General features: G+C 34.1%; 1 protein-coding gene across 1 annotated transcript in view; it reads right to left on the reverse strand.

Moving 5' to 3' along the window:
* LOC132557826 (sodium-dependent noradrenaline transporter-like) overlaps positions 1 to 25,294 on the reverse strand; it is a 73,498-nt gene that overhangs the window by 23,416 nt on the left and 24,788 nt on the right. Inside the window, exons 2-4 of the mRNA XM_060222352.1 lie at positions 14,854 to 15,271; positions 8,498 to 8,629; positions 352 to 589 (exon numbers count right to left, since the gene is read on the reverse strand). Coding sequence (XP_060078335.1) covers positions 352 to 589; positions 8,498 to 8,629; positions 14,854 to 15,271 — 788 coding nt within the window. The remainder of the gene's footprint in view (positions 1 to 351; positions 590 to 8,497; positions 8,630 to 14,853; positions 15,272 to 25,294) is intronic.

Consider the following 25,294-nt stretch of genomic DNA (forward strand, 5'->3'; position numbering starts at 1 on the left):
ACCTTCACCCTATTATTATTTCATTTTTATTTATTACATCAGACGTGTTGGTTCCGGTATTGTATACCTTGTTCTCATATGAAAACGTGACATTCCTTACTTGGATTAACCAAGGTTTACATGACGACTGTCATCGATGAAGCAGAAGACGCTTACTCTTCCGGAACACCTGGTTTTATGCTCCTTGTACTTTCTCAGGGGTCCGTGTAAAATCTTTCATTTGTTCATATTTTGTTTAACCTTATTTGATTTGAGTTTCGATTACGATTGTGTTGACATGTTGGTATTTTCTTTTTTCCATAAGTACGCAACAAGCGCTGGCTTGAAATGGTTTGCGCAACATGTACCTACTCATAGAACTCAAACGCTGAAGAGACGGATGTGTTGGCGTCGTAGGAACGGTTGAAGTAAGTCTTGTTCGTATCCCAGTCAATCTGCCAGCATCGCTCGCTGTTGAATTCATGTGAACAACTGGCCCAGGGCAGGACCAGTGAGAATGATGAAAAGAGATAGTAAAAGGACCAGCCAATGACGAGATTGTAATAAAACGCAACGATATACGCCATCAGGCAGGAGGCGTATCCAATACCTGAAACAGAATGACATAATAACATAACTAAATATACGTCACCAGCCACTAGGTGTATCTAACACCTGAAAAAAAGACGTAAGAATATAACTTTATATACGTCATCAGTCACGTGGCTTATCCAATATCTAAAACAAAAAATGAGGTAAGAATATAACTTTATATACGTCACCAGCCGCTAGGTGTATCTAACAACTGAAAAAAAGACGTAAGAATATAACTTTATATACGTCATCAGTCACGTGGCTTATCCAATATCTGAAACAAAAGATGAGGTAAGAATATAACTCAATATACGTCATCAATCAAGTGGCTTATCCAACAAATGAAAAAAATGACGTAAGAATATAATTTAATATACGTCATCAGCCACGAGGCGTATCTAATACGTTAAACAAAAAATGACGTAATGATATAAGTTAGTATACGTCATCAGGCACATGGGGTATCTTATACCTGAAACAAAAATGACGTAATGATAGAAGTTGATATACGTCATCAGGCACGTGGGGTATCTCATACCTTAAACAAAAATGATGTAAGAATATAACTCGCCAATAAACACTAAAATGGAGACAACACAGGTTACTATTGAAACACCTGTTATACGAACCAAGCGTCTTCCTGACCTTGTTTAGACTCACTAGTTTGTATAACCTCAATCAATATTACAGACTTAGGATCTTTATTACATTGTGTGGAGTAAGTATAACAAAACTTCCTTCCCTCTGTATTCTATATTCGTTTCAACCTAATCTTAACCTCTTTCATTTGTGATCGCCAAGGAACAAAAATGTGGAATTCCATCTGTACACCGAAAGGATGAAATTGTCTTTTAACGCTTCCAAAACTTGAATGGTGAGGCATGACGTATGTTTCATGCACCGGGAGGTTTCATTTAGTTTTGAATCTGTTTATTTATAGCTAAAAGCGAGACGTTTTAACAGGTGAACGTAATTCATTGCAACAGGAAGGACGCGAAAACAACCAAAACTTGCCTGTTGAAGTAAACGCCAACACTTTAATATTGTTCATGTTACGTTCAACAGGACCTACACGAACTCTCCAACAATGAAGTATACACAAGACACATTATCCTTGAAGCTGGTAAATCTTTCAAAATGTTTGCCTCTCTTCACTCAGGCTGTGCGATAAACAACCGCTTTTCGGTCTACAGTTGTCTTTGAACTGATATTATTAGTGTGGGAATTGGCCCGACTCGGTGAAGTCAGGTGTGTGAGTAGAGGGGGTGTGATGATAGTTTACACGTTGTATGTCGGTAGATTTCTTGTTGTTCTCCATAATAAGAATATTAAATTGCTTTCTTACATGTAAAACATTAATCGGATATATTGATACTATCTATATGTACTGTAACATAGTAACATTTTCGTCAAGAATATCACAAACCAACTTCTTTCCGACAGTGTTTTTAATGGCTAGCTATCTACACTATGACACAACATAGTTTGACGCTTTGAATTCAAAGAATTGAAAATATCATGACAGGACACCATATAACAAAATAAAGCAATTTAGGATCTGAAAATAGAACATATTTAAGACACTCAACTGTGAGATTGTTTAACTTATCGGGAAAAAGCTAGTTTGTTGTTCTTGTGATGAGGAGAGAAAAACAAACACGAGATGAATAGATGGTGCTAAATTGGATACATTTTGGGAAATAAACAAAATATGATATAATGATACGTGAAATATATGGTTGGAAGACATATTGTCGATGTAGGTGTCCAGTTATCAATTTCCGAACCCGTTATGGAAACGGCACATTCCCGTCACAGAAAATAAAAAGCGGTGGTCAACAGCCATGACCTTAGAGGTCTTAAATCCTCAAACGTACCGAAGCGGAAGATAATAGCTATTTTATTATATAGCTGCTGGAATTTGGGATTGAAGCGATGTTCATTTCATGGCTTCTTACGATATTTTATTTTTAATCTACAACACTCAGCTACAGCTTTTACAATGATGTTCCAAGCTTTGAATAACAGCATCCACATGAGTTCTGTATACACTGGATCGCATTCCTGAAAAATATCTATATATATCTTATAATACGAGTGAAATATTATGTGATATTTAACGGGTAACCATTGAATTTTCCTTTTTTTAAAATTTTATTTAAGGAAAAAAAAAAAGAAACGCGTCCAAATATTAATTAAATCGGGTATTAAAAAAATGAAAGGAAAAAAGAAAAGAAATATTAGCGCGTTCTTTAGACAATACACTTTACAGGCGTCCGTAGTACAACTTTTCTCCGTTAGACTGCGCTGTTGAAAGTCTTATAGGAAGAATCAGCTGTGTATTTTGTACGAAGAGAAGTTTAGTAAATAGTAGAAAAAAACTACGGCAGGTTATCCAGCCTATAAACTTGACAAGACGTTATTCTAGATAAACTGCTTTTAGTTGTATTCTTAGGCTATCATTTAATGCTGTTATTTGGTGAGAATCGCCTGCAAAACTGTTAGCGAAAAAAAGAAATGTACTTTTTCAACCTTCGTATTATTTGCGTCCGAACAGGAAAATCGGCGAATTTCAAAGCAGTTAATAGGAAGCACCGTTCTGATTGGTCAAAAATACTAGTTATATTATAACTACAATTCTTATATCATCGCTGAAGGATAACACCACTTTTTTTCATCAAATTGATGAATTCTTATCTCACAGACAAAAAAATCAATCAAAAAATTAATCCGAAACTAGATAAACTTTGTCAAATCACACCTGTTTTCTGGGCTGTTAGGACCAACAATGTCATTACAAAACGAAACTAAAATCCTTTCATTAACAAAATCAGGTTACTACATACGTGTAGTATTAATAACATCAGGTTACTAGATACGTGTAGCATTAATAGCATCATGTTACTACATACGTGTAGTATTAATAGCGTTAGGTTACTACATACGTGTAGAATTGATCACATCAGGTTACTACATACGTGTAGTATTGATAACATCAGGTCACTACATACGTGTAGAATTGATAACATCAGGTTACTACATACGTGTAGTATTGATAGCATCAGGTTACTACATACGTGTAGAATTGATAACATCAGGTTACTACATACGTGTAGCATTGATAACATCAGGTCACTACATACGTGTAGCATTGATAACATCAGGTTACTACATACGTGTAGAATTGATAACATCAGGTTACTACATACGTGTAGAATTGATAACATCAGGTTACTACATACGTGTAGAATTGATAACATCAGGTTACTACATACGTGTAGAATTGATAACATCAGGTTACTACATACGTGTAGAATTGATAACATCAGGTTACTACATACGTGTAGCATTAATAGCATCAGGTAACTACATACGTGTAGCATTAATAGCATCATGTTACTACATACGTGTAGAATTGATAACATCAGGTCACTTCATCCGTGTAGAATTGATAACATCAGGTTACTACATACGTGTAGAATTGATAACATCAGGTTACTAAATACGTGTAGCATTAATAGCATCACGTTACTACATACGTGTAGAATTGATAACATCAGGTCACTACATATGTGTAGCATTAATACCTTCAGGTCACTACATACGTGTAGAATTCATAACATCAGGTCACTACATACGTGTAGCATTGATAACATCAGGTTACTACATACGTGTAGCATTGATAACATCAGGTTACTACATACGTGTAGCATTAATAGCATCAGGTCACTAGATACGTGTAGTATTAATAGCATCAGATCACTACATACGTGTAGCATTAATAGCATCAGGTTACTACATACATACGTGTAGAATTGATAACATCAGGTCACTACATACGTGTAGCATTGATAACATCAGGTCACTACATACGTGTAGAATTGATAACATCAGGTCACTACATACGTGTAGAATTGATAACATCAGGTCACTACATACGTGTAGCATTGATAACATCAGGTCACTACATACGTGTAGCATTAATAGCATCAGGTCACTACATACGTGTAGAATTGATAACATCAGGTCACTACATACGTGTAGCATTGATAACATCAGGTTACTACATACGTGTAGCATTATTAGCATCAGGTCACTACATACGTGTAGCATTAATACCATCAGTTCACTACATACGAGTAGAATTGATAACATCAGGTCACTACATACGTGTAGAATTGATAACATCAGGTCACTACATACGTGTAGCATTGATAACATCAGGTCACTACATATGTGTAGAATTGATAACATCAGGTCACTACATACGTGTAGAATTGATAACATCAGGTCACTACATACGTGTAGAATTGATAACATCAGGTCACTACATACGTGTAGAATTGATAACATCAGGTTACTACATACGTGTAGCATTATTAGCATCAGGTAACTACATACGTGTAGCATTAATAGCATCAGGTCACTACATACGTGTAGCAATGATAACATCAGGTTACTACATAGGTGTAGAATTGATAACATCAGGTTACTACATACGTGTAGCATTGATAACATCAGGTTACTACATACGTGTAGAATTGATAACATCAGGTTACTACATACGTGTAGCATTGATAACATCAGGTTACTACATACGTGTAGAATTGATAACATCAGGTTACTACATACGTGTAGAATTGATAACATCAGGTTACTACATACGTGTAGAATTGATAACATCAGGTTACTACATACGTGTAGCATTGATAACATCAGGTTACTACATACGTGTAGCATTAATAGCGGTAGGTTACTACATACGTGTAGTATTGATAACATCAGGTTACTACATACGTGTAGTATGGATAACATCAGGTTACTACATACGTGTAGCATTAATAGCATCAGGTCACTAGATATGTGTAGTATTAATAGCATCAGATCACTACATACGTGTAGCATTAATAGCATCAGGTTACTACATACGTGTAGCATTAATAGCATCAGATCACTACATACGTGTAGCATTAATACCATCAGTTCACTACATACGAGTAGAATTCATAACATCAGGTCACTACATACGTGTAGAATTGATAACATCAGGTCACTACATACGTGTAGAATTGATAACATCAGGTCACTACATACGTGTAGAATTGATAACATCAGGTCACTACATATGTGTAGAATTGAAAACATCAGGTCACTACATATGTGTAGAATTGATAACATCAGGTCACTACATACGTGTAGAATTGATAACATCAGGTTACTACATACGTGTAGCATTATTAGCATCAGGTTACTACATACGTGTAGCATTATTAGCATCAGGTAACTACATACGTGTAGCATTAATAGCATCAGGTTACTACATACGTGTAGCATTGATAACATCAGGTTACTACATACGTGTAGAATTGATAACATCAGGTTACTACATACGTGTAGCATTGATAACATCAGGTTACTACATACGTGTAGCATTGATAACATCAGGTTACTACATACGTGTAGAATTGATAACATCAGGTTACTACATACGTGTAGCATTGATAACATCAGGTTACTACATACGTGTAGAATTGATAACATCAGGTTACTACATACGTGTAGCATTGATAACATCAGGTTACTACATACGTGTAGCATTGATAACATCAGGTCACTACATACGTGTAGCATTGATAACATCAGGTTACTACATACGTGTAGCATTGATAACATCAGGTTACTACATACGTGTAGCATTGATAACATCAGGTCACTACATACGTGTAGCATTGATAACATCAGGTTACTACATACGTGTAGCATTAATAGCATCAGGTCACTACATACGTGTAGCATTAATAGCATAAGGTCACTACATACGTGTAGAATTGATATCATAAGGTCACTACATACGTGTAGCATTAATAGCATCAGGTCACTACATACGTGTAGAATTGATAACATCAGGTCACTACATACGTGTATAACATCGTGTAGAATTGATACTCAGGTCACTACATACGTGTAGAATTGAAAACATCAGGTCACTACATATGTGTAGAATTGATAACATCAGGTCACTACATACGTGTAGCATTGATAACATCAAGTCACTACATACGTGTAGAATTGATAACGTCAGGTCACTACATACGTGTAGAATTGATAACGTCAGGTCACTACATACGTGTAGAATTGATAACATCAGGTCACTACATACGTGTAGAATTGATAACATCAGGTCACTACATACGTGTAGAATTGATAACATCAGGTTACTACATACGTGTAGAATTGATAACATCAGGTTACTACATACGTGTAGCATTGATAACATCAGGTTACTACATACGTGTAGCATTGATAACATCAGGTTACTACATACGTGTAGCATTGATAACATCAGGTTACTACATACGTGTAGCATTGATAACATCAGGTTACTACATACGTGTAGCATTGATACCATCAGGTTACTAAATAACATTATCGCTTAGATTGTTCCATGAGATAACGTCATTCTGAATGACAGCCGAGTGTGATGTTTCCTCACAGAGTAGAAATTTTTTTTATGTTATTGGTGTAAAGTCTTTTAAGTGTAGTATATAGGAGAACGAACCTGGAAGTTTGATCAATAAGAACGTTTACAAATACATAAATAGATAAAACCGACTTTAATTTCAGAAATACTGAGATCAGATATAGCTGTAGACACATTTAAATATCGAGAAATTACAACAGTTGTTATAAGTACAAGATTAGCAGACATAACCGTGTTTAAAGTAGAGAGAATAGACAGTATGAAAGTAGATCAAATGGGAGTCAACACTGCCACTGTGTACCACCCTGCATAACAGAAACATGTACTATAGAATCATATAGTATTGTGGTGAACAATTTTCGTGGTTTAAAAAATCGTGGACATTTAATTTCTTTGAAAAATACAGTCAATGGATATCGTTAAATCAAGCACATAAGTTGGTGGACATATGAGTTTGTGCAATATTGAAATTAAGTATAACAGTTCGTGGACATATGAGTTTGTGCAATATTGAAATTAAGTATAACAGTTCGTGGACATATGAGTTTGTGCAATAATGAAATTAAGTATAACAGTTCGTGGACATATGAGTTTGTGCAATATTGAAATTAAGTATAACAGTTCGTGGACATATGAGTTTGTGCAATATTGAAATTAAGTATAACAGTTCGTGGACATATGAGTTTGTGCAATATTGAAATTAAGTATAACAGTTCGTGGACATATGAGTTTGTGCAATATTGAAATTAAGTATAACAGTTCGTGGACATATGAGTTTTTTGCAATATTGAAATTAAGTATAACAGTTCGTGGACATATGAATTTGTGCAATAATGAAATTAAGAAATAAACAAACACAAATCCCCCACGAAAACTGGTGTTTTCAGAGTACATGGATGTCCGAACTTGGCACGGCCATGTAAGAACACAATCCGAGTTACAACCAGTTTGAGTGAATATAAAATAATCACACCCCCGTACGTATGAGGGAGGGCGGTACTGTCCAACAGTATGTAAACTCTCTCATTCCCAATAAACTACATTGTAGTATTGTACACGTCAAGATGTTTCTGTACATGTACGACCGTAATATCAACATCCGTAAACATTACTACCTCGCCAGTTCTCTACAACATCATCAGTTCAGCAGGTAAACCCCATCTTATCCTGGCCATGCTACATTCTGGTTTGTGGTTTTGGTGCTGCTTACTAATGCTTAAGTAGCGTGTCCAGTTTCTACATTGTACCACCTGGAAAGCTACAGGTAATACGAGAGATGTTAATCTTACGGGGATATTGTCATATCATGTTATAGACTGTAAATTATTACCTCCCTTTAATATTGACGGTGTTAGGACAATCTTTAAAAGTGAGGATTTCACATCAGACCATTTTAGTCAAGATATTTTACCAAACAAAGTTTGAAGTCGTTAAAATACTCACCCCTAAAGATTGGGGACATTTTCCAGACACGGATGGGCCCCTCCTGCGTGTACTGGCCCATGGAAAGTTCCATCATAAACACAGGAATGGCGCCCAGCAGTAACACAGTGAAGTATGGAATGATAAACGCACCTGTAAAAAGTATTATCCAACATTTAATTATTGTTTAAAATAAAAGCAACATGAACACTGACAAATTGGACGTTCACTGTGGAACAAAGAAGATATGTACTCTTTATAACTATTCATTCAGTTATGGTACGATGTAGTGTAATGTTGATATTTAGAAATACATTGGTAGGCTGGTGATTTTTATAACAAATATGCATCATCAGACATGCAACAAAAAATTCGAAATTTTTTCTGCTCTCGGATTTTTTAATGGCAAGGAGATGGAAATTAAATTCAGATAACTGAAGTTAGGATGAATGTTTCTCGCACATGGAAATGTACTGTTACTACACCGTGAACTTATTACTTAAAGACTTGTACCAATAGTAAAACGACCCCTAACTGGGAAATTGGACACCTCTCATCTCATGCAGGGTACTAATTCAAGTTAATTCAACATATTTTCGACTTAATAAGTATTTCTTCTCTAGACTGTATGTATACCGTATGAATTGATGTATCATAAATCGGATTTATAATCAATATGGCGACTTCAATCGAGAAAAGTAACATTTTAAAATCAATTTGATCTTACAACTCCCAGGTCAAACTATCTATATATCGGCTAAAAATAGTTCACTTTAATGACTATTGAGATCGTTGTGGAGATGTGTTCGACGAGAAGGTTGGAATTTCTTTCAGCACCAGAAGCGACAAACTCCTCATTTTTTGTTTCTTCATTTATAAAATACGAAGACTTTATGATGTTTAAAATACGATGACTTTATAATATAAAAAATACGATGACTTTATAATATCAAAAATACGATGACTTTATGATATCAAAAATACGATGACTTTATAATATCAAAAATACGATGACTTTATGACATCAAAAATACGATGACTTTATGACATCAAAAATACGATGACTTTATGATATCAAAAATACGATGACTTTATAATATAAAAAATACGATGACTTTATAATATCAAAAATACGATGACTTTATGATATCAAAAATACGATGACTTTATAATATCAAAAATACGATGACTTTATAATATCAAAAATACGATGACTTAATGATATCAAAAATACGATGACTTAATGATATCAAAAATACGATGACTTTATAATATCAAAATACGATGACTTTATAATATCAAAATACGATGAATTATAATATAAAAAATACGATGATTTTATGATGTTTAAAATAACAGTAAATCAAATTGGTTTCTTAGAAAACGAAAACAACGTAGCTAAAATAATGTAGAAGAAAATAACCTTCCATTGTTTATCAATTCATTAAAAACTAACAAAGGATAACAGTACCTTCCGTGCGCAGCACGAGTGATCGATACAAAACAATATTAGATACAAGCAAAATAGTCAAATCACTGGTTTGTTTAGAACTTCGCAGTACGCGAAAGAATATAGTCTGTTGTTTAAAAATTCATTTAAAACACAAAAATAAGATTCAATGTAAATTTGTTTTCATATTCATATAGAAAATGTTACTTTTTATGTCTCTCAGAGACAAAATTTGTTGTAAAACGTTAAAAAAAGACAAGTTACTACGCGGCTGAAAATGTGGCGGCATCCTGCAGTTGTCGCTGTTGATGACACGAATCCCTTTGAAATGTCTAACGGGTTAGACTTTCGGTTGGGGATTGGGTTTTATTACTGATGAATTAATTTGCGTTGCACTGTTTGCTGAATTTTCTGAAAATGAATGTTTACCATGGAATTGAAGGTCGTGTCACAAGTAAACAACCCCTTCAGATGTCTGGTTTTGAGATTTTTGTAACGGGTATTTATCATATGTCAGTTTTATCAGGGGATTTGTGTTCTTTCTTTTTACAGGCGTAAGTCTGCGAATGTGTTGTTTTTCACTAGTGAAAAATAATACTTTTATCAACTAAATATTTCTCTGGCAAAAATGCAATAAGAGGTTTTATATGACCGATCCGTTTTGGTAGAAAGTGACTATATCACAAATACTGCGCCATTCTAATGACTAAAACAGTTTAAATTTTGTTGACAGTATCCATGAAATTTCACCAGACAGTATTATACAATACATATTTATGTTACGAGCTACTCTTCCAATAATAACCCACTAATGTTACATGTTACCCTTCCAACAATAACCCTATAATGTTACATGTTACGCTCCTACAATAACCCTCTAATGTTTCATGTTACCCTTCCAACAGTTACCCTCCAATGTTAGACGTTACCCTTCCAACAATTACCCTCTAGTATTACATGTTACCCTACCAACAATAACTTACAAATGTTACATGTTACCCTATCAACAATAACCCACTAATGTTGCATGTTACCTTTTCAACAAAAACACACTAATGTTACATGTTACCTTACCAACAATAACCCACTAAAGTTACATGTTACCCTTCCAATATTTACCCACTAATGTTACATGTTACCCTACCAACAATAACCCACAAATGTTACATGTTACCCTCCTACAATAACCCTTTAATGTAACATGTTACCCTTCCAACAATTACCCTCCAATGTTACATGTTACCCTTCCAACAATTACCCTCTAGTATTTCATGTTACCCTACCAACGATTACTTACTAATGTTACAAGTAACCCTACCAACAGTAACCCACTAATGTCACATGTTACCCTTCCAACAATAACCTACTAATGTTACACTTACCCTATCAACAAAAACCCACTAATGTTACGTGTTACTCTACCTACAATAAGCCACTAATGCTACATGTTACCTTTTCAACAATAACAAAGTTACATGTTACCTTACCAACAATAACCCAATAATGTTACATGTTACCCTTCCTACAATAACCCTCTAATGTAACATGTTACCTTACCAACAATAACCCACTAAAGTTACATGTTAACCTTCCAATGTTACATGTTACCATTCTAACAGTTACCCTTTAGTGTTATATGTTACCCTACCAACAATAACCCACTAATGTTACATGTTACCTTACCAACAATAACCCACTAATGTTACACATTACCCTACCAACAATAACCCACTAAAGTTACATGTTACCCTACCAACAATAACCCACTAAAAGTTACATGTTACCCTACCAACAATAACCCAATAATGTTACCCTTTCAACAGTGTCCTCACTAATGTTACATGCTACCCTATAAACAATAATGTGTCTGTTATTAGTACTCAATGTTCCGAGCTATATAGAGACTAGTATTCAATTTTCCGAGCTATAAAGATGCTAGTATTTAAAGTTCCGAGCTATATAGAGGCAAGAAGTCAATGTTCCGAGCTATATAGAGGCTAGTATTCAATGTTCTGAGCTATATAGAGACTAGTATTCAATGTTCGGAGCTATATAGAAGCTAGTATTCAATGTTCCGAGCTATATATAAGCTAGTATTCAATGTTCCGAGCTATATAGAGGCTAGTATTCAATGATCCGAGCTATATAGAGGCTAGTATTCAATGTTCCGAGCTATATATAAGCTAGTATTCAATGTTCCGAGCTATATATAAGCTAGTATTCAATGTTCCGAGCTATATAGAGGCTAGTATTCAATGATCCGAGCTATATAGAGGCTAGTATTCAATGTTCCGAGCTATATATAAGCTAGTATTCAATGTTCCGAGCTATATATAAGCTAGTATTCAATGTTCCGAGCTATATAGAGGCTAGTATTCAAGGTTCTGAGCTATATAGAGGCTAGTATTCAATGATCCGAGCTATATAGAGGCTAGTATTCAATGTTCTGAGCTATATATAAGCTAGTATTCAATGTTCCGAGCTATATAGAGGCTAGTATTCAAGGTTCTGAGCTATATAGAGGCTAGTATTCAATGATCCGAGCTATATAGAGGCTAGTATTCAATGATCCGAGCTATATAGAGGCTAGTATTCAATGTTCCGAGCTATATCAATGTTCGGAGCTATATAGAAGCTAGTATTCAATGTTCCGAGCTATATATAAGCTAGTATTCAATGTTCCGAGCTATATATAAGCTAGTATTCAATGATCCGAGCTATATAGAGGCTAGTATTCAATGTTCTGAGCTATATAGAGGCTAGTATTCAATTATCCGAGCTATATAGAGACTAGTAATCAATGTTCCGAGCTATATAGAGGATAGTATGCAATGTTCCGAGCTATATAGAGGCTAGTAGTCAATGTTCTGAGCTATATAGAGGCTAGTAATCAATGTTCTGAGCTATATAGAGGCTAGTATTCAATGATCCGAGCTATATAGAGGCTAGTATTCAATGTTCGGAGCTATATAGAAGCTAGTATTCAATGTTCCGAGCTATATATAAGCTAGTATTCAATGTTCCGAGCTATATAGAGGCTAGTATTCAAGGTTCTGAGCTATATAGAGGCTAGTATTCAATGATCCGAGCTATATAGAGGCTAGTATTCAATGTTCTGAGCTATATATAAGCTATATGTTCCGAGCTATATAGAGGCTAGTATTCAAGGTTCTGAGCTATATAGAGGCTAGTATTCAATGATCCGAGCTATATAGAGGCTAGTATTCAATGTTCTGAGCTATATAGAGGCTAGTATTCAATGTTCCGAGCTATATAGAGACTAGTATTCAATGTTCGGAGCTATATAGAGGCTAGTATTCAATGTTCCGAGCTATAAAGAGGCTAGTATTCAATGTTCCGAGCTATATAGAGAATAGTATTCAATGTTCTGAGCTATATAGAGGCTAGTATTCAATGTTCTGAGCTATATAGAGACTAGTATTCAATGGTCCGAGCTATAAAGAGGCTAGTATTCAATGTTCTGAGCTATATAGAGGCTAGTATTCAATTATCCGAGCTATATAGAGACTAGTATTCAATGTTCTGAGCTATATAGAGGCTAGTATTCAATGTTCTGAGATATATAGAGGCTAGTATTCAATTATCCGAGCTATATAGAGACTAGTATTCAATTATCCGAGCTATATAGAGGCTAGTATTCAATTATCCGAGCTATATAGAGGCTAGTATTCAATGTTCCGAGCTATATAGAGACTAGTATTCAATGTTCTGAGCTATATAGAGGCTAGTATTCAATGTTCTGAGATATATAGAGGCTAGTATTCAATTATCCGAGCTATATAGAGACTAGTAATCAATGTTCCGAGCTATATAGAGGCTAGTAGTCAATGTTCTGAGCTATATAGAGGCTAGTAGTCAATGTTCTGAGCTATATAGAGGCTAGTATTCAAGGTTCTGAGCTATATAGAGGATAGTATGCAATGTTCCGAGCTATATAGAGGCTAGTATTCAATGTTCTGAGCTATATAGAGGCTAGTAGTCAATGTTCTGAGCTATATAGAGGCTAGTATTCAATATTCTGAGCTATATAGAGGCTGGTAGTCAATGTTCTGAGCTATATAGAGGCTAGTATTCAATGTTCCGAGCTATATAGAGGCTAGTATTTAATGTTCCGAGCTATATAGAGGCTAGTATTTAAAGTTCCGAGCTATATATAAGCTAGCATTCAATGTTCCGAGCTATATAGAGACTAGTAGTCAATGTTCCGAGCTATATAGAGGCTAGTATTCAATTATCCGAGCTATATAGAGGCTAGTATTCAATGTTCTGAGCTATATAGAGGCTAGTATTCAATGATCCGAGCTATATAGAAGCTAGTATTTAATGTTCCGAGCTATATAGAGGCTAGTATTCAATGATCTGAGCTATATAGAGGCTAGTATTTAAAGTTCCGAGCTATATATAAGCTAGTATTCAATGTTCCGAGCTATATAGAGACTAGTATTCAATGTTCGGAGCTATATAGAGGCTAGCATTCAATGTTCCGAGCTATATAGAGGCTAGTATTCAATGTTCTGAGCTATATAGAAGCTAGTATTCAATGTGCCGATTTTCATACTGTTTTGTCGGGTTTAAAAATGAATTATAAAAGTTGAAACATCCGTAATATAAATTCGATACTGTAGTTACACTAATGTATTGTAATACACATAACTACTTCATGTACTGTTTTTATTTCAAACCGCGCGAAAATTTAAATAAAAAGAAATACTCAAAAAGGTACACAAACACGCTGATATTTTTGTAACATGGACACAGACTTAGTCCAATGGTAACACGACAGACTGAATCGATGTCAGAATTTCACTTTGGCCACAACTATCAACAGCGCAGATTTATTTCTTTGTAAACAAATTGTGACGTCATGTTAATGATCCGATATAAAAATCAAGCATGATTTACTTACCTCCGCCATTTTTGTAAGCCAGATACGGGAATCTCCAGACATTGGAAAGATCCACAGAGTAGCCAATCACAGCCAACAAATAGTCAGCTTTGTTACCCCAGTTCTCAACCGGAAGTTTAACATCGTCGTCGTCTGGGTAACGGTCAGGAATGTCGTCGATATCGTCTGCTTTCTCCGATAACAAAGAATTCTTTTCGGCGTCTGGACAGTCCCGTGGAGGGTCCTTTCCATTTTGAATCTGGTCCTTGGATACATCTGTCGGAATGACCGTCTGGAGCTCCATCGTGTTGGCGGTAGAGTCCGAGTCTCCCGGACTGTCGTCGGTTTGACTGTCGGAAAGATCACTCTGGTCTGGAGCACTGAAGTCAAAATCGTCGTATGTATCGTCGTCTTCGTCGTCGGAATTTACAGGTTTCTTCTGCAATCAATAGGTTTATAGTAAGTATCGTTGTCCAGTATCTCTGTGTAGAGACCAGGCATTAACAGAACATCTTGTGTAGTACAGTATGAAGCTATAACAATAGAAGTCAGTATTTAACAATTTAACCAGCATTACATCAGTCCGTGTTCTGGCGATCCATACTGTTTGTGGTGGTCAGTTCCGTCTGACGTAATGCTCCATATAACACAGTGAAGTGTTTACAAATGTCCGAACATCTGACCAGGTCAACAGTCGTAAACATACTGAACCTGGAGAAGTTATCGTCAACCTAGATGTATGACGACAGGCCACTGTAGATCTGAGTCGAACTGACGCGCATGGGAGGCAACTTAGGTCGCATGACATTGTCTGGAATTCACGATTATCAAATGTACATTTGTGATGTTAAAGATATCAAAACACGGGGTTTTTTTATTCAGACATCAATCGTAGAAATTCAGTCGAAATTAAATGTCAATTTGTTATTTACAATCTTCCAATATACAGAACAGTACAGATTTATCATTCATCGAATTATATTTTACAACTTTTGCATGGCTGCGTGTGATTGGCTGTTACTGGGGTGCGAGTGATCATCCATACAGATTTGATTGGCTGAGAGGTTGTGCGTGAGAGACCATTGCGGGCTGTTAAATTTTCCAGAAATTGGCGACGGCTAACAGAGAGGAGCAGAGCTAATGTGAGAGCTGGTATATTAATCACAGTGTACCACAGGTAATTGAGCGTGTTTAACTAGGTCTTCAGGTCAAAACAAAGTGTCACTAGCGCCAGAGCCGACACATATTGATGCAGCTCTAGACATTCCACTGTATTTATTTGTTGTACTTGTGCTTTCTACGTGTTTAATAGACTTACCTATAACTTTATTTCTTATTTACTTACATGTGTATATCATTCATTTTTTAACGATTTTACGTCGTCCACTATTGCGGCCTTTAGTTCTTTCAGCGGACTTATTTGTATAGGAGTCAACGACCTAAAGCTGCGAATTTGTTAAGTATGATAACGGCATAATTACAGGTTATGCTAATTCCTTGTAGTTCGTTCCAGCAACCAGAGATCAAACGGGATTCGCCCTGGGCGAATGTACTGTAAATACTACAACGACAATGGGTCAAAATACAGAAAGATTATTATTTAATCGAAACGATTCCGCTCTAAAACTTCCATAAATACAAACAATATTTAGTGTTTCGATACCATTCAATAGAATATCTGTTGTTTTTTGTAACGGAGTCTTATCCTGTAAAACGTTTCGAGCCAAAGCATGGCCGTGCTGGAATTGTTATTTCTGTGTAAGCCGATGACTAAGTTATCAAATACATAGTCTCGTTTGTATTTGATTTATAAACTAAAACAAAATCAGGCAGAGTATACTTCGGCTGACTTGGATGAATGTTTAACTTAGTCAAAGTTGTTACAACTTTTCTACGCAATTTTAGTTCAATGAAATCAGGGCCACAGTAGAACAGCGATAAAAAAATAAATTAAATGAATGATCGATGACTTTTAAGATTCTATATTCCCATCTCGATCAGAATGAAAAAAAAAAAATATTGTAAATTGTAAACTATATTGTGAGCATATTGTATTCCAAGTAAAGAGAAAGGAGTCAATCAGCGTTATCTATCGTCCGAAACAGGTAACATCTAACGTCAGAAACAGGTAACATCTGACGTCAGAAACAGGTAACATCTAACGTCAGAAACAGGTAACATCTACCGTCAATAACAAGTAACATCTAACGTCAGAAACAGGTAACATCTAACGTCAGAAACAGGTAACATCTAACGTCCGAAACAGGTAACATCTAACGTCAGAAACAGGTAACAGGTAACGTCCGAAACAAGTAACATCTAACGTAAGAAACAGGTAACATCTAACGTCAGAAACAGGTAACATCTAACGTCAGAAACAGGTAATATCTAACATCCGAAACAGGTAACACCTAACGTCAGAAACAGGTAACATCTAACGTCAGAAACAGGTAACATCTAACGTCAGAAACAGGTAATATATAACGTCCGAAACAGGTAACATCTAACGTCAGAAACAGGTAATATCTAACGTCAGAAACAGGTAACATCTAACGTCAGAAACAGGTAACATCTAACGTCCGAAACAGGTAACATCTAACGTCAGAAACAGGTAACATCTAACGTCAGAAACAGGTAACATCTAACGTCAGAAACAGGTAACATCTAACGTCAGAAACAGGTAACATCTAACGTCAATAACAAGTAACATCTAACGTCCGAAACAGGTAACATCTAACGTCAGAAACAGATAACATTTCACGTCCGAAACAGGTAACATCTAACGTCCGAAACAGATAACATCTAACGTCAGAAACAGGTAACATCTACCGTCAATAACAAGTAACATCTAACGTCAGAAACAGGTAACAGGTAACATCTAACGTCAGAAACAGATAACATTTCACGTCCGAAACAGGTAACATCTAACGTCAGAAACAGATAACATCTAACGTCAGAAACAGGTAACATCTAACGTCAAAAACAGGTAACATCTAATGTCAGAAACAGGTAACAGGTAACATCTAACGTCAGAAACAGGTAACATCTAACGTCAGAAACAGGTAACAGGTAACATCTAACGTCAGAAACAGGTAACATCTAACGTCAAAAACAGGTAACATCTAACGTCAGAAACAGGTAACATCTAACGTCAAAAACAGGTAACATCTAACGTCAGAAACAGGTAACATCTAACGTCAAAAACAGGTAACATCTAACGTCAGAAACAGGTAACATCTAACGTCAGAAACAGAAAACATCTCACGTCCGAAACAGGTAACATCTAACGTCCGAAACAGGTAACATCTAACGTCAGAAACAGGTAACATCTAACGTCAAAAACAGGTAACATCTAACGTCAGAAACAGGTAACATCTAACGTCAAAAACAGGTAACATCTAATGTCAGAAACAGGTAACAGGTAACATCTAACGTCAGAAACAGGTAACATCTAACGTCAAAAACAGGTAACATCTAACTTCAGAAACAGGTAACATCTAATGTGTAATGTTAATATATCAAACAGTAACAGTGTGTAAAACACTATCAGTGTGTAATGTTAATATATCAAACAGTTACAGTGTGTATTAAAACACTATCAGTGTGTAATGTTAATATATCAAACAGTAACATGTAATGTTAATATATCAGAAACAGTGTGTAAAACACTATCATGTTAATATATCAAACAGTAACATCAATATGTAATGTTAATAACGTCGAAACAGTGTAAAACACTATCAGTGTGTAATGTTAATATATCAGAAACAGTGTAACACTATCCGTTAATATATCAAAAACAGTTAATATATAACAGTGTGTATAAACAGTGTATTAAAACACTATCAATGTGTAATGTTAATATATCAAACAGAAACAGTGTGTAAAACACTATCAGTGTGTAATGTTAATATATCAAACAGTCAGTGTGTATTAAAACACTATCAGTGTGTAATGTTAATATATCAAACAGTAACAGTAACACTATCAATGTGTAATGTCAAACAATCAGTGTGTAATGTTAATATATCAAACAGTAACTATCAGTGTGTAATGTCAAATAATCAAACAGTAACAGTGTGTATGTAAAAACATCAGTGTGTAATGTTAATATATCAAACAGTGTGTAAAAACATCAACAGGTAATGTAATAATATATCAAACAGTAACAGTGTGTAAAACACTATCAGTGTGTAATGTTAATATATCAAACAGTCAAAAACAGTGTGTATATATCAAACAGTGTGTAAAACACTATTAGTGTGTAATGTTAATATATCAAACAGTAACAGTGTGTAAAACACTATCAGTGTGTAATGTTAATATATCAAACAGTTACAGTGTGTATTAAAACACTATCAGTGTGTAATGTTAATATATCAAACAGTAACAGTGTGTAAAACACTATCAGTGTGTAATGTTAATATATCAAACAGTTACAGTGTGTAAAACACTATCAGTGTGTAATGTTAATATATCAAACAGTAACAGTGTGTATTAAAACGCTATCAGTGTGTAATGTTAATATATCAAACAGTAACAGTGTGTAAAACACTATCAGTGTGTAATGTTAATATATCAAACAGTTACAGTGTGTAAAGCACTATCAGTGTGTAATGTTAATATATCAAACAGTAACAGTGTGTATTAATCCACTATCTACGAGTAATGTTAATATATCAAACAGTGTGTAATGTTAATATATCAAACAGTAACAGTGTGTAAAACACTATCAGTGTGTAATGTTAATATATCAAACAGTAACAGTGTGTAAAACACTATCAGTGTGTAATGTTAATATATCAAACAAAACACTATCAGTGTGTAATGTTAATATATCAAACAGTAACAGTGTGTAAAACACTATCAGTGTGTAATGTTAATATATCAAACAGTAACAGTGTGTAAAACACTATCAGTGTGTAATGTTAATATATCAAACAGTTACAGCGTGTAAAACACTATCAGTGTGTAATGTTAATATATCAAACAGTAACAGTGTGTAAAACACTATCAGTGTGTAATGTTAATATATCAAACAGTTACAGTGTGTAAAACACTATCAGTGTGTAATGTTAATATATCAAACAGTAACAGTGTGTATTAAAACACTATCAGTGTGTAATGTTAATATATGTTAATATACAGTAACAGTGTGTAAAACACTATCAGTGTGTAATGTTAATATATCAAACAGTAACAGTGTGTATTAAAACACTATCAGTGTGTAATGTTAATATATCAAACAGTAACAGTGACACACTATCAATGTGTAATGTTAATATATCAAACAGTAACAATGTGTAAAACACTATCAGTGTGTAATGTTAATATATCAAACAGTAACAGTGTGTATTAAAACACTATCAATGTGTAATGTTAATATATATCAAACATGTTAATATATAACAGTGTGTAAAACACTATCAGTGTGTAATGTTAATATATCAAACAGTAACAGTGTGTATTAAAACACTATCAGTGTGTAATGTTAATATATCAAACAGTAACAGTGACACACTATCAATGTGTAATGTTAATATATCAAACAGTGTGTAAAACACTATCAGTGTGTAATGTTAATATATCAAACAGTAACAGTGTGTATTAAAACACTATCAATGTGTAATGTTAATATATCAAACAGTTACAGTGTGTAAAACACTATCAGTGTGTAATGTTAATATATCAAACAGTAACAATGTGTAAAACACTATCAGTGTGTAATGTTAATATATCAAACAGTAACAGTGTGTATTAAAACACTATCAATGCGTAATGTTAATATATCAAACAGTGTGTAATGTAATATACAACAGTGTGTAATATTAATATATCAAACAGTAACAATGTGTAAAACACTATCAGTGTGTAATGTTAATATATCAAACAGTACCAGTGTGTAAAACACTATCAATGTGTAATGTTAATATATCAAACAGTTTGTAAAACACTATCAATGTGTAATGTTAATATATCAAACAGTAACAATGTGTAAAACACTATCAGTGTGTAATGTTAATATATCAAACAGTAACAGTGTGTAAAACACCATCAATGTGTAATGTTAATATATCAAACAGTGTGTAAAACACTATCAATATGTAATGTTAATATATCAAACAGTAACAGTGTGTAGTGTGTAATGTTAATAAACACTATCAATGTGTGTAATGTTAATATTCAAACAGTAACAGTGTGTAAAACACTATCAGTGTGTAATGTTAATATATCAAACAGTAACAGTGACACACTATCAATGTGTAATGTTAATATATCAAACAGTAACAGTGTGTAAAACACTATCAATGTGTAATGTTAATATATCAAACAGTACAAATGTGTAAAACACTATCAGTGTGTAATGTTAATATATCAAACAGTTACAGCGTGTAAAACACTATCAGTGTGTAATGTTAATATATCAAACAGTAACAGTGTGTATAAATACTATCAATGTGTAATGTTAATATATCAAACAGTAACAGTGTGTAAAACACTATCAGTGTGTAATGTTAATATATCAAACAGTAACAGTGTGTAAAACACTATCAGTGTGTAATGTTAATATATCAAACAGTAACAGTGTGTATTAAAACACTATCAATGTGTAATGTTAATATATCAAACAGTAACAGTGTGTATTAAAACACTATCAATGTGTAATGTTAATATATCAAACAGTAACAGTGTGTATTAAAACACTATCAATGTGTAATGTTAATATATCAAACTGTGTGTAAAACACTATCAGTGTGTAATGTTAATATATCAAACAGTAACAGTGTGTATTAAAACACTATCAATGTGTAATGTTAATATATCAAACAGTAACAGTGTGTATTAAAACACTATCAATGTGTAATGTTAATATATCAAACTGTGTGTAAAACACTATCAGTGTGTAATGTTAATATATCAAACAGTAACAGTGTGTATTAAAACACTATCAGTGTGTAATGTTAATATATCAAACAGTAACAGTGACACACTATCAATGTGTAATGTTAATATATCAAACAGTAACAATGTGTAAAACACTATCAGTGTGTAATGTTAATATATCAAACAGTAACAGTGTGTATTAAAACACTATCAATGTGTAATGTTAATATATCAAACAGTAACAGTGTGTATTAAAACACTATCAGTGTGTAATGTTAATATATCAAACAGTAACAATGTGTAAAACACTATCAGTGTGTAATGTTAATATATCAAACAGTAACAGTGTGTATTAAAACACTATCAATGTGTAATGTTAATATATCAAACAGTAACAGTGTGTATTAAAACACTATCAGTGTGTAATGTTAATATATCAAACAGTAACAGTGTGTATCAAAACACTATCAATGTGTAATGTTAATATATCAAACAGTGTGTAAAACACTATCAATATGTAATGTTAATATATCAAACAGTGTATTAAAACACTATCAATGTGTAATGTTAATATATCAAACAGTGTGTAAAACACTATCAATATGTAATGTTAATATATCAAACAGTGTGTAAAACACTATCAGTGTGTAATGTTAATATATCAAACAGTGTGTAATGTTAATATATCAAACAGTAACAATGTGTGTAAAACACTATCAATGTGTAATGTTAATATATCAAACAGTAACAGTGTGTATTAAAACACTATCAGTGTGTAATGTTAATATATCAAACAGTAACAATGTGCAAAACACTATCAATGTGTAATGTTAATATATCAAACAGTAACAGTGTGTATTAAAACACTATCAATATGTAATGTTAATATATCAAACAGTAACAGTGTGTAAAACACTATCAGTGTGTAATGTTAATATATCAAACAAACAGTAACAATGTGTAATATTAATATACACTAGTGTCAAGTGTGTAATGTTAATATATCAAACAGTAACAGTGTGTATTAAAACACTATCAGTGTGTAATGTTAATATATCAAACAGTAACAGTGTGTATTAAAACACTATCAGTGTGTAATGTTAATATATCAAACAGTAACAGTGTATAAAACACTATCAGTGTGTAATGTTAATATATCAAACAGTAACAGTGTGTATTAAGACACTATCAGTGTGTAATGTTAATATATCAAACAGTAACAGTGTGTATTAAAACACTATCAATGTGTAATGTTAATATATCAAACAGTAACAGTGTGTATTAAAACACTATCAATATGTAATGTTAATATATCAAACAGTAACAGTGTGTATTAAAACACTATCAATGTGTAATGTTAATATATCAAACAGTAACAATGTGTAAAATACTATCAGTGTGTAATGTTAATATATCAAACAGTAACAGTGTGTATTAAGACACTATCAGTGTGTAATGTTAATATATCAAACAGTAACAGTGTGTAAAACACTATCAGTGTGTAATGTTAATATATCAAACAGTAACAGTGTGTATTAAGACACTATCAGTGTGTAATGTTAATATATCAAACAGTAACAATGTGTAAAACATTATCAGTGTTTCTGTGACTGTTTCAGATAATTTGATGTTTTATCTTTTGTATGGAACTTCGGAAAGCCTTGATAACTTCAGGACACAACAAACTCTCTTTCTTTTCTGTTGCGATATAAATTAAATGCTCGATAGTGTGGCATGTACCTTTTATTTGGGAACATGACATTTTATACTTAGTGAAGTGGTTGTCAACGAAGAGCACGACACTTGTCATTTCCTAACACATGGTCTCCTTATATCGTCTCAAAGGTTTACGCGTTCATATTTATTTATTCACATATTTGCTCTCGGTTAATCGATTTTAAATTTGAATTGAAAGTTTGAAACCATGTCGGTAATGCCTTTTTGTTAGCAATCAAATATGCAATGCTGTTCGGATGGACTCTCGATTATTGCTACTGTCAGCAGTGAATATAAGGAGCTATGTTCCCCAGAAGGTACAACACTGAACAATGATACATTCTACATTAAGACTAAAAGTTAAAAAGAAAGGACAAAAACGAATCCCGAAAGCTTTCAACAAGTATTTCTGGAATGGCTAAAGTGTGAAAGGTTACGGCTGTGTGCCACCATCACGATGTGTTGACTTCACACCTTTATCTCATGAAACATTCCCTGAGAAATGCAGAAACAAGAGATTTCGCTCGGTATGATGGGTAATTAGCGATGGGTCGTATCTTATCGTTCAAGTATCAAAACTAATATTAGCATTCTTTAATACCAAATGTATCACACAGTAGTCTATTTATAGATCGTACGCACGAGCATTTCTAAATTTAACATAGATAACCGCATGATCGCTACACGTGTTTCCCGATCTTACAATAAAACGCATAAAGCTTAGAGAACATTCTTTGAATTCTGCAGATTGAATGTTCTCTTTTGAATCTGATGTCAATATTTATGTACGACAAGCGAAGATAACACAGGCTTTAATACCCTACTGATTCCCGTTATTTGACGCGTGCAATGCCGAGTTAAGCGCGTGCTTAGTGACTTTTTTTTGTTGTATCTGTCTACAGTAATAACAACGTATATCTTAGGACCTCCAGTTGGTTAAGTTAAAGTTAAAAATGAATGAATATTTTCCGAATACCACAGTTTTTACAGAGTGGATCATATTCTTATCAATTAGCGATATCTGGCGTTTCCGGTCTGTACATTTGACCCAGGGGATGGATGCCGTATGACCTTACCATATCGGACCATTCACAGACAGGGGCAGTATGACAGGTTTGGTGTATGGTGATGATGGACGTAAGGTGAAGGGTCCCGTAAAAACTTTCCCGAACCGATATCACACAGTATGTTGAATGTAGACTGTTCAAGGTTGCAGCTAACGATAAATCTACAACACAACAGACTAAAATACCGAGACCTAGACAGGTTTCCCTGACAGCGGATCCTGACTTTCCTCATCGATAACCCATTCTTAGCGTCCTAAAAGACATACTTACATCTACAACGAGCTGGTTGTGACGTAAATTACTATTATCACATACAGACTTTATCACATACAGCATAACAGAGATATTAATGTCGGCTGTTATTAAAATGTACCCTTGACATGAAAGGGGAAAAAAACTGTAGATTCCTGATTGTCAATATAAACAATATTTCTACAATATGCAGAGTACACACCACACTGGATAAAGGTTACATTCTGGGTCCATCGCTCAGATGAACATATATATTTTAAAGGTCATCCGTGCACCAAATTTCTTTACTTTCATACCGTACGCTCGGACGAATGGACTTTGTACCCGATTACCCGACAACTCTGTTGAATGGTGATCAATGATAAAGACTATCGATAACACGAACAAATGCTGGAAGTCGAACAAGCGAGATAGTCAGTTAGATATAAAAAAAATCAGATTCTGTTCCGTAAATATTCACCATTAACTCTACATGACTGTGATAATAGCAGAACAGACGGGACGCCTCATCCCTCGTAGATAGAAAACATTAAATGGCGAGC

Source organism: Ylistrum balloti, unplaced genomic scaffold (assembly GCF_031769215.1).
Source record: "Ylistrum balloti isolate Yb309-2 unplaced genomic scaffold, AGI_CSIRO_Ybal_v1 Utg370728, whole genome shotgun sequence".
NCBI classification, from domain to species: Eukaryota; Metazoa; Mollusca; class Bivalvia; order Pectinida; family Pectinidae; genus Ylistrum; species Ylistrum balloti.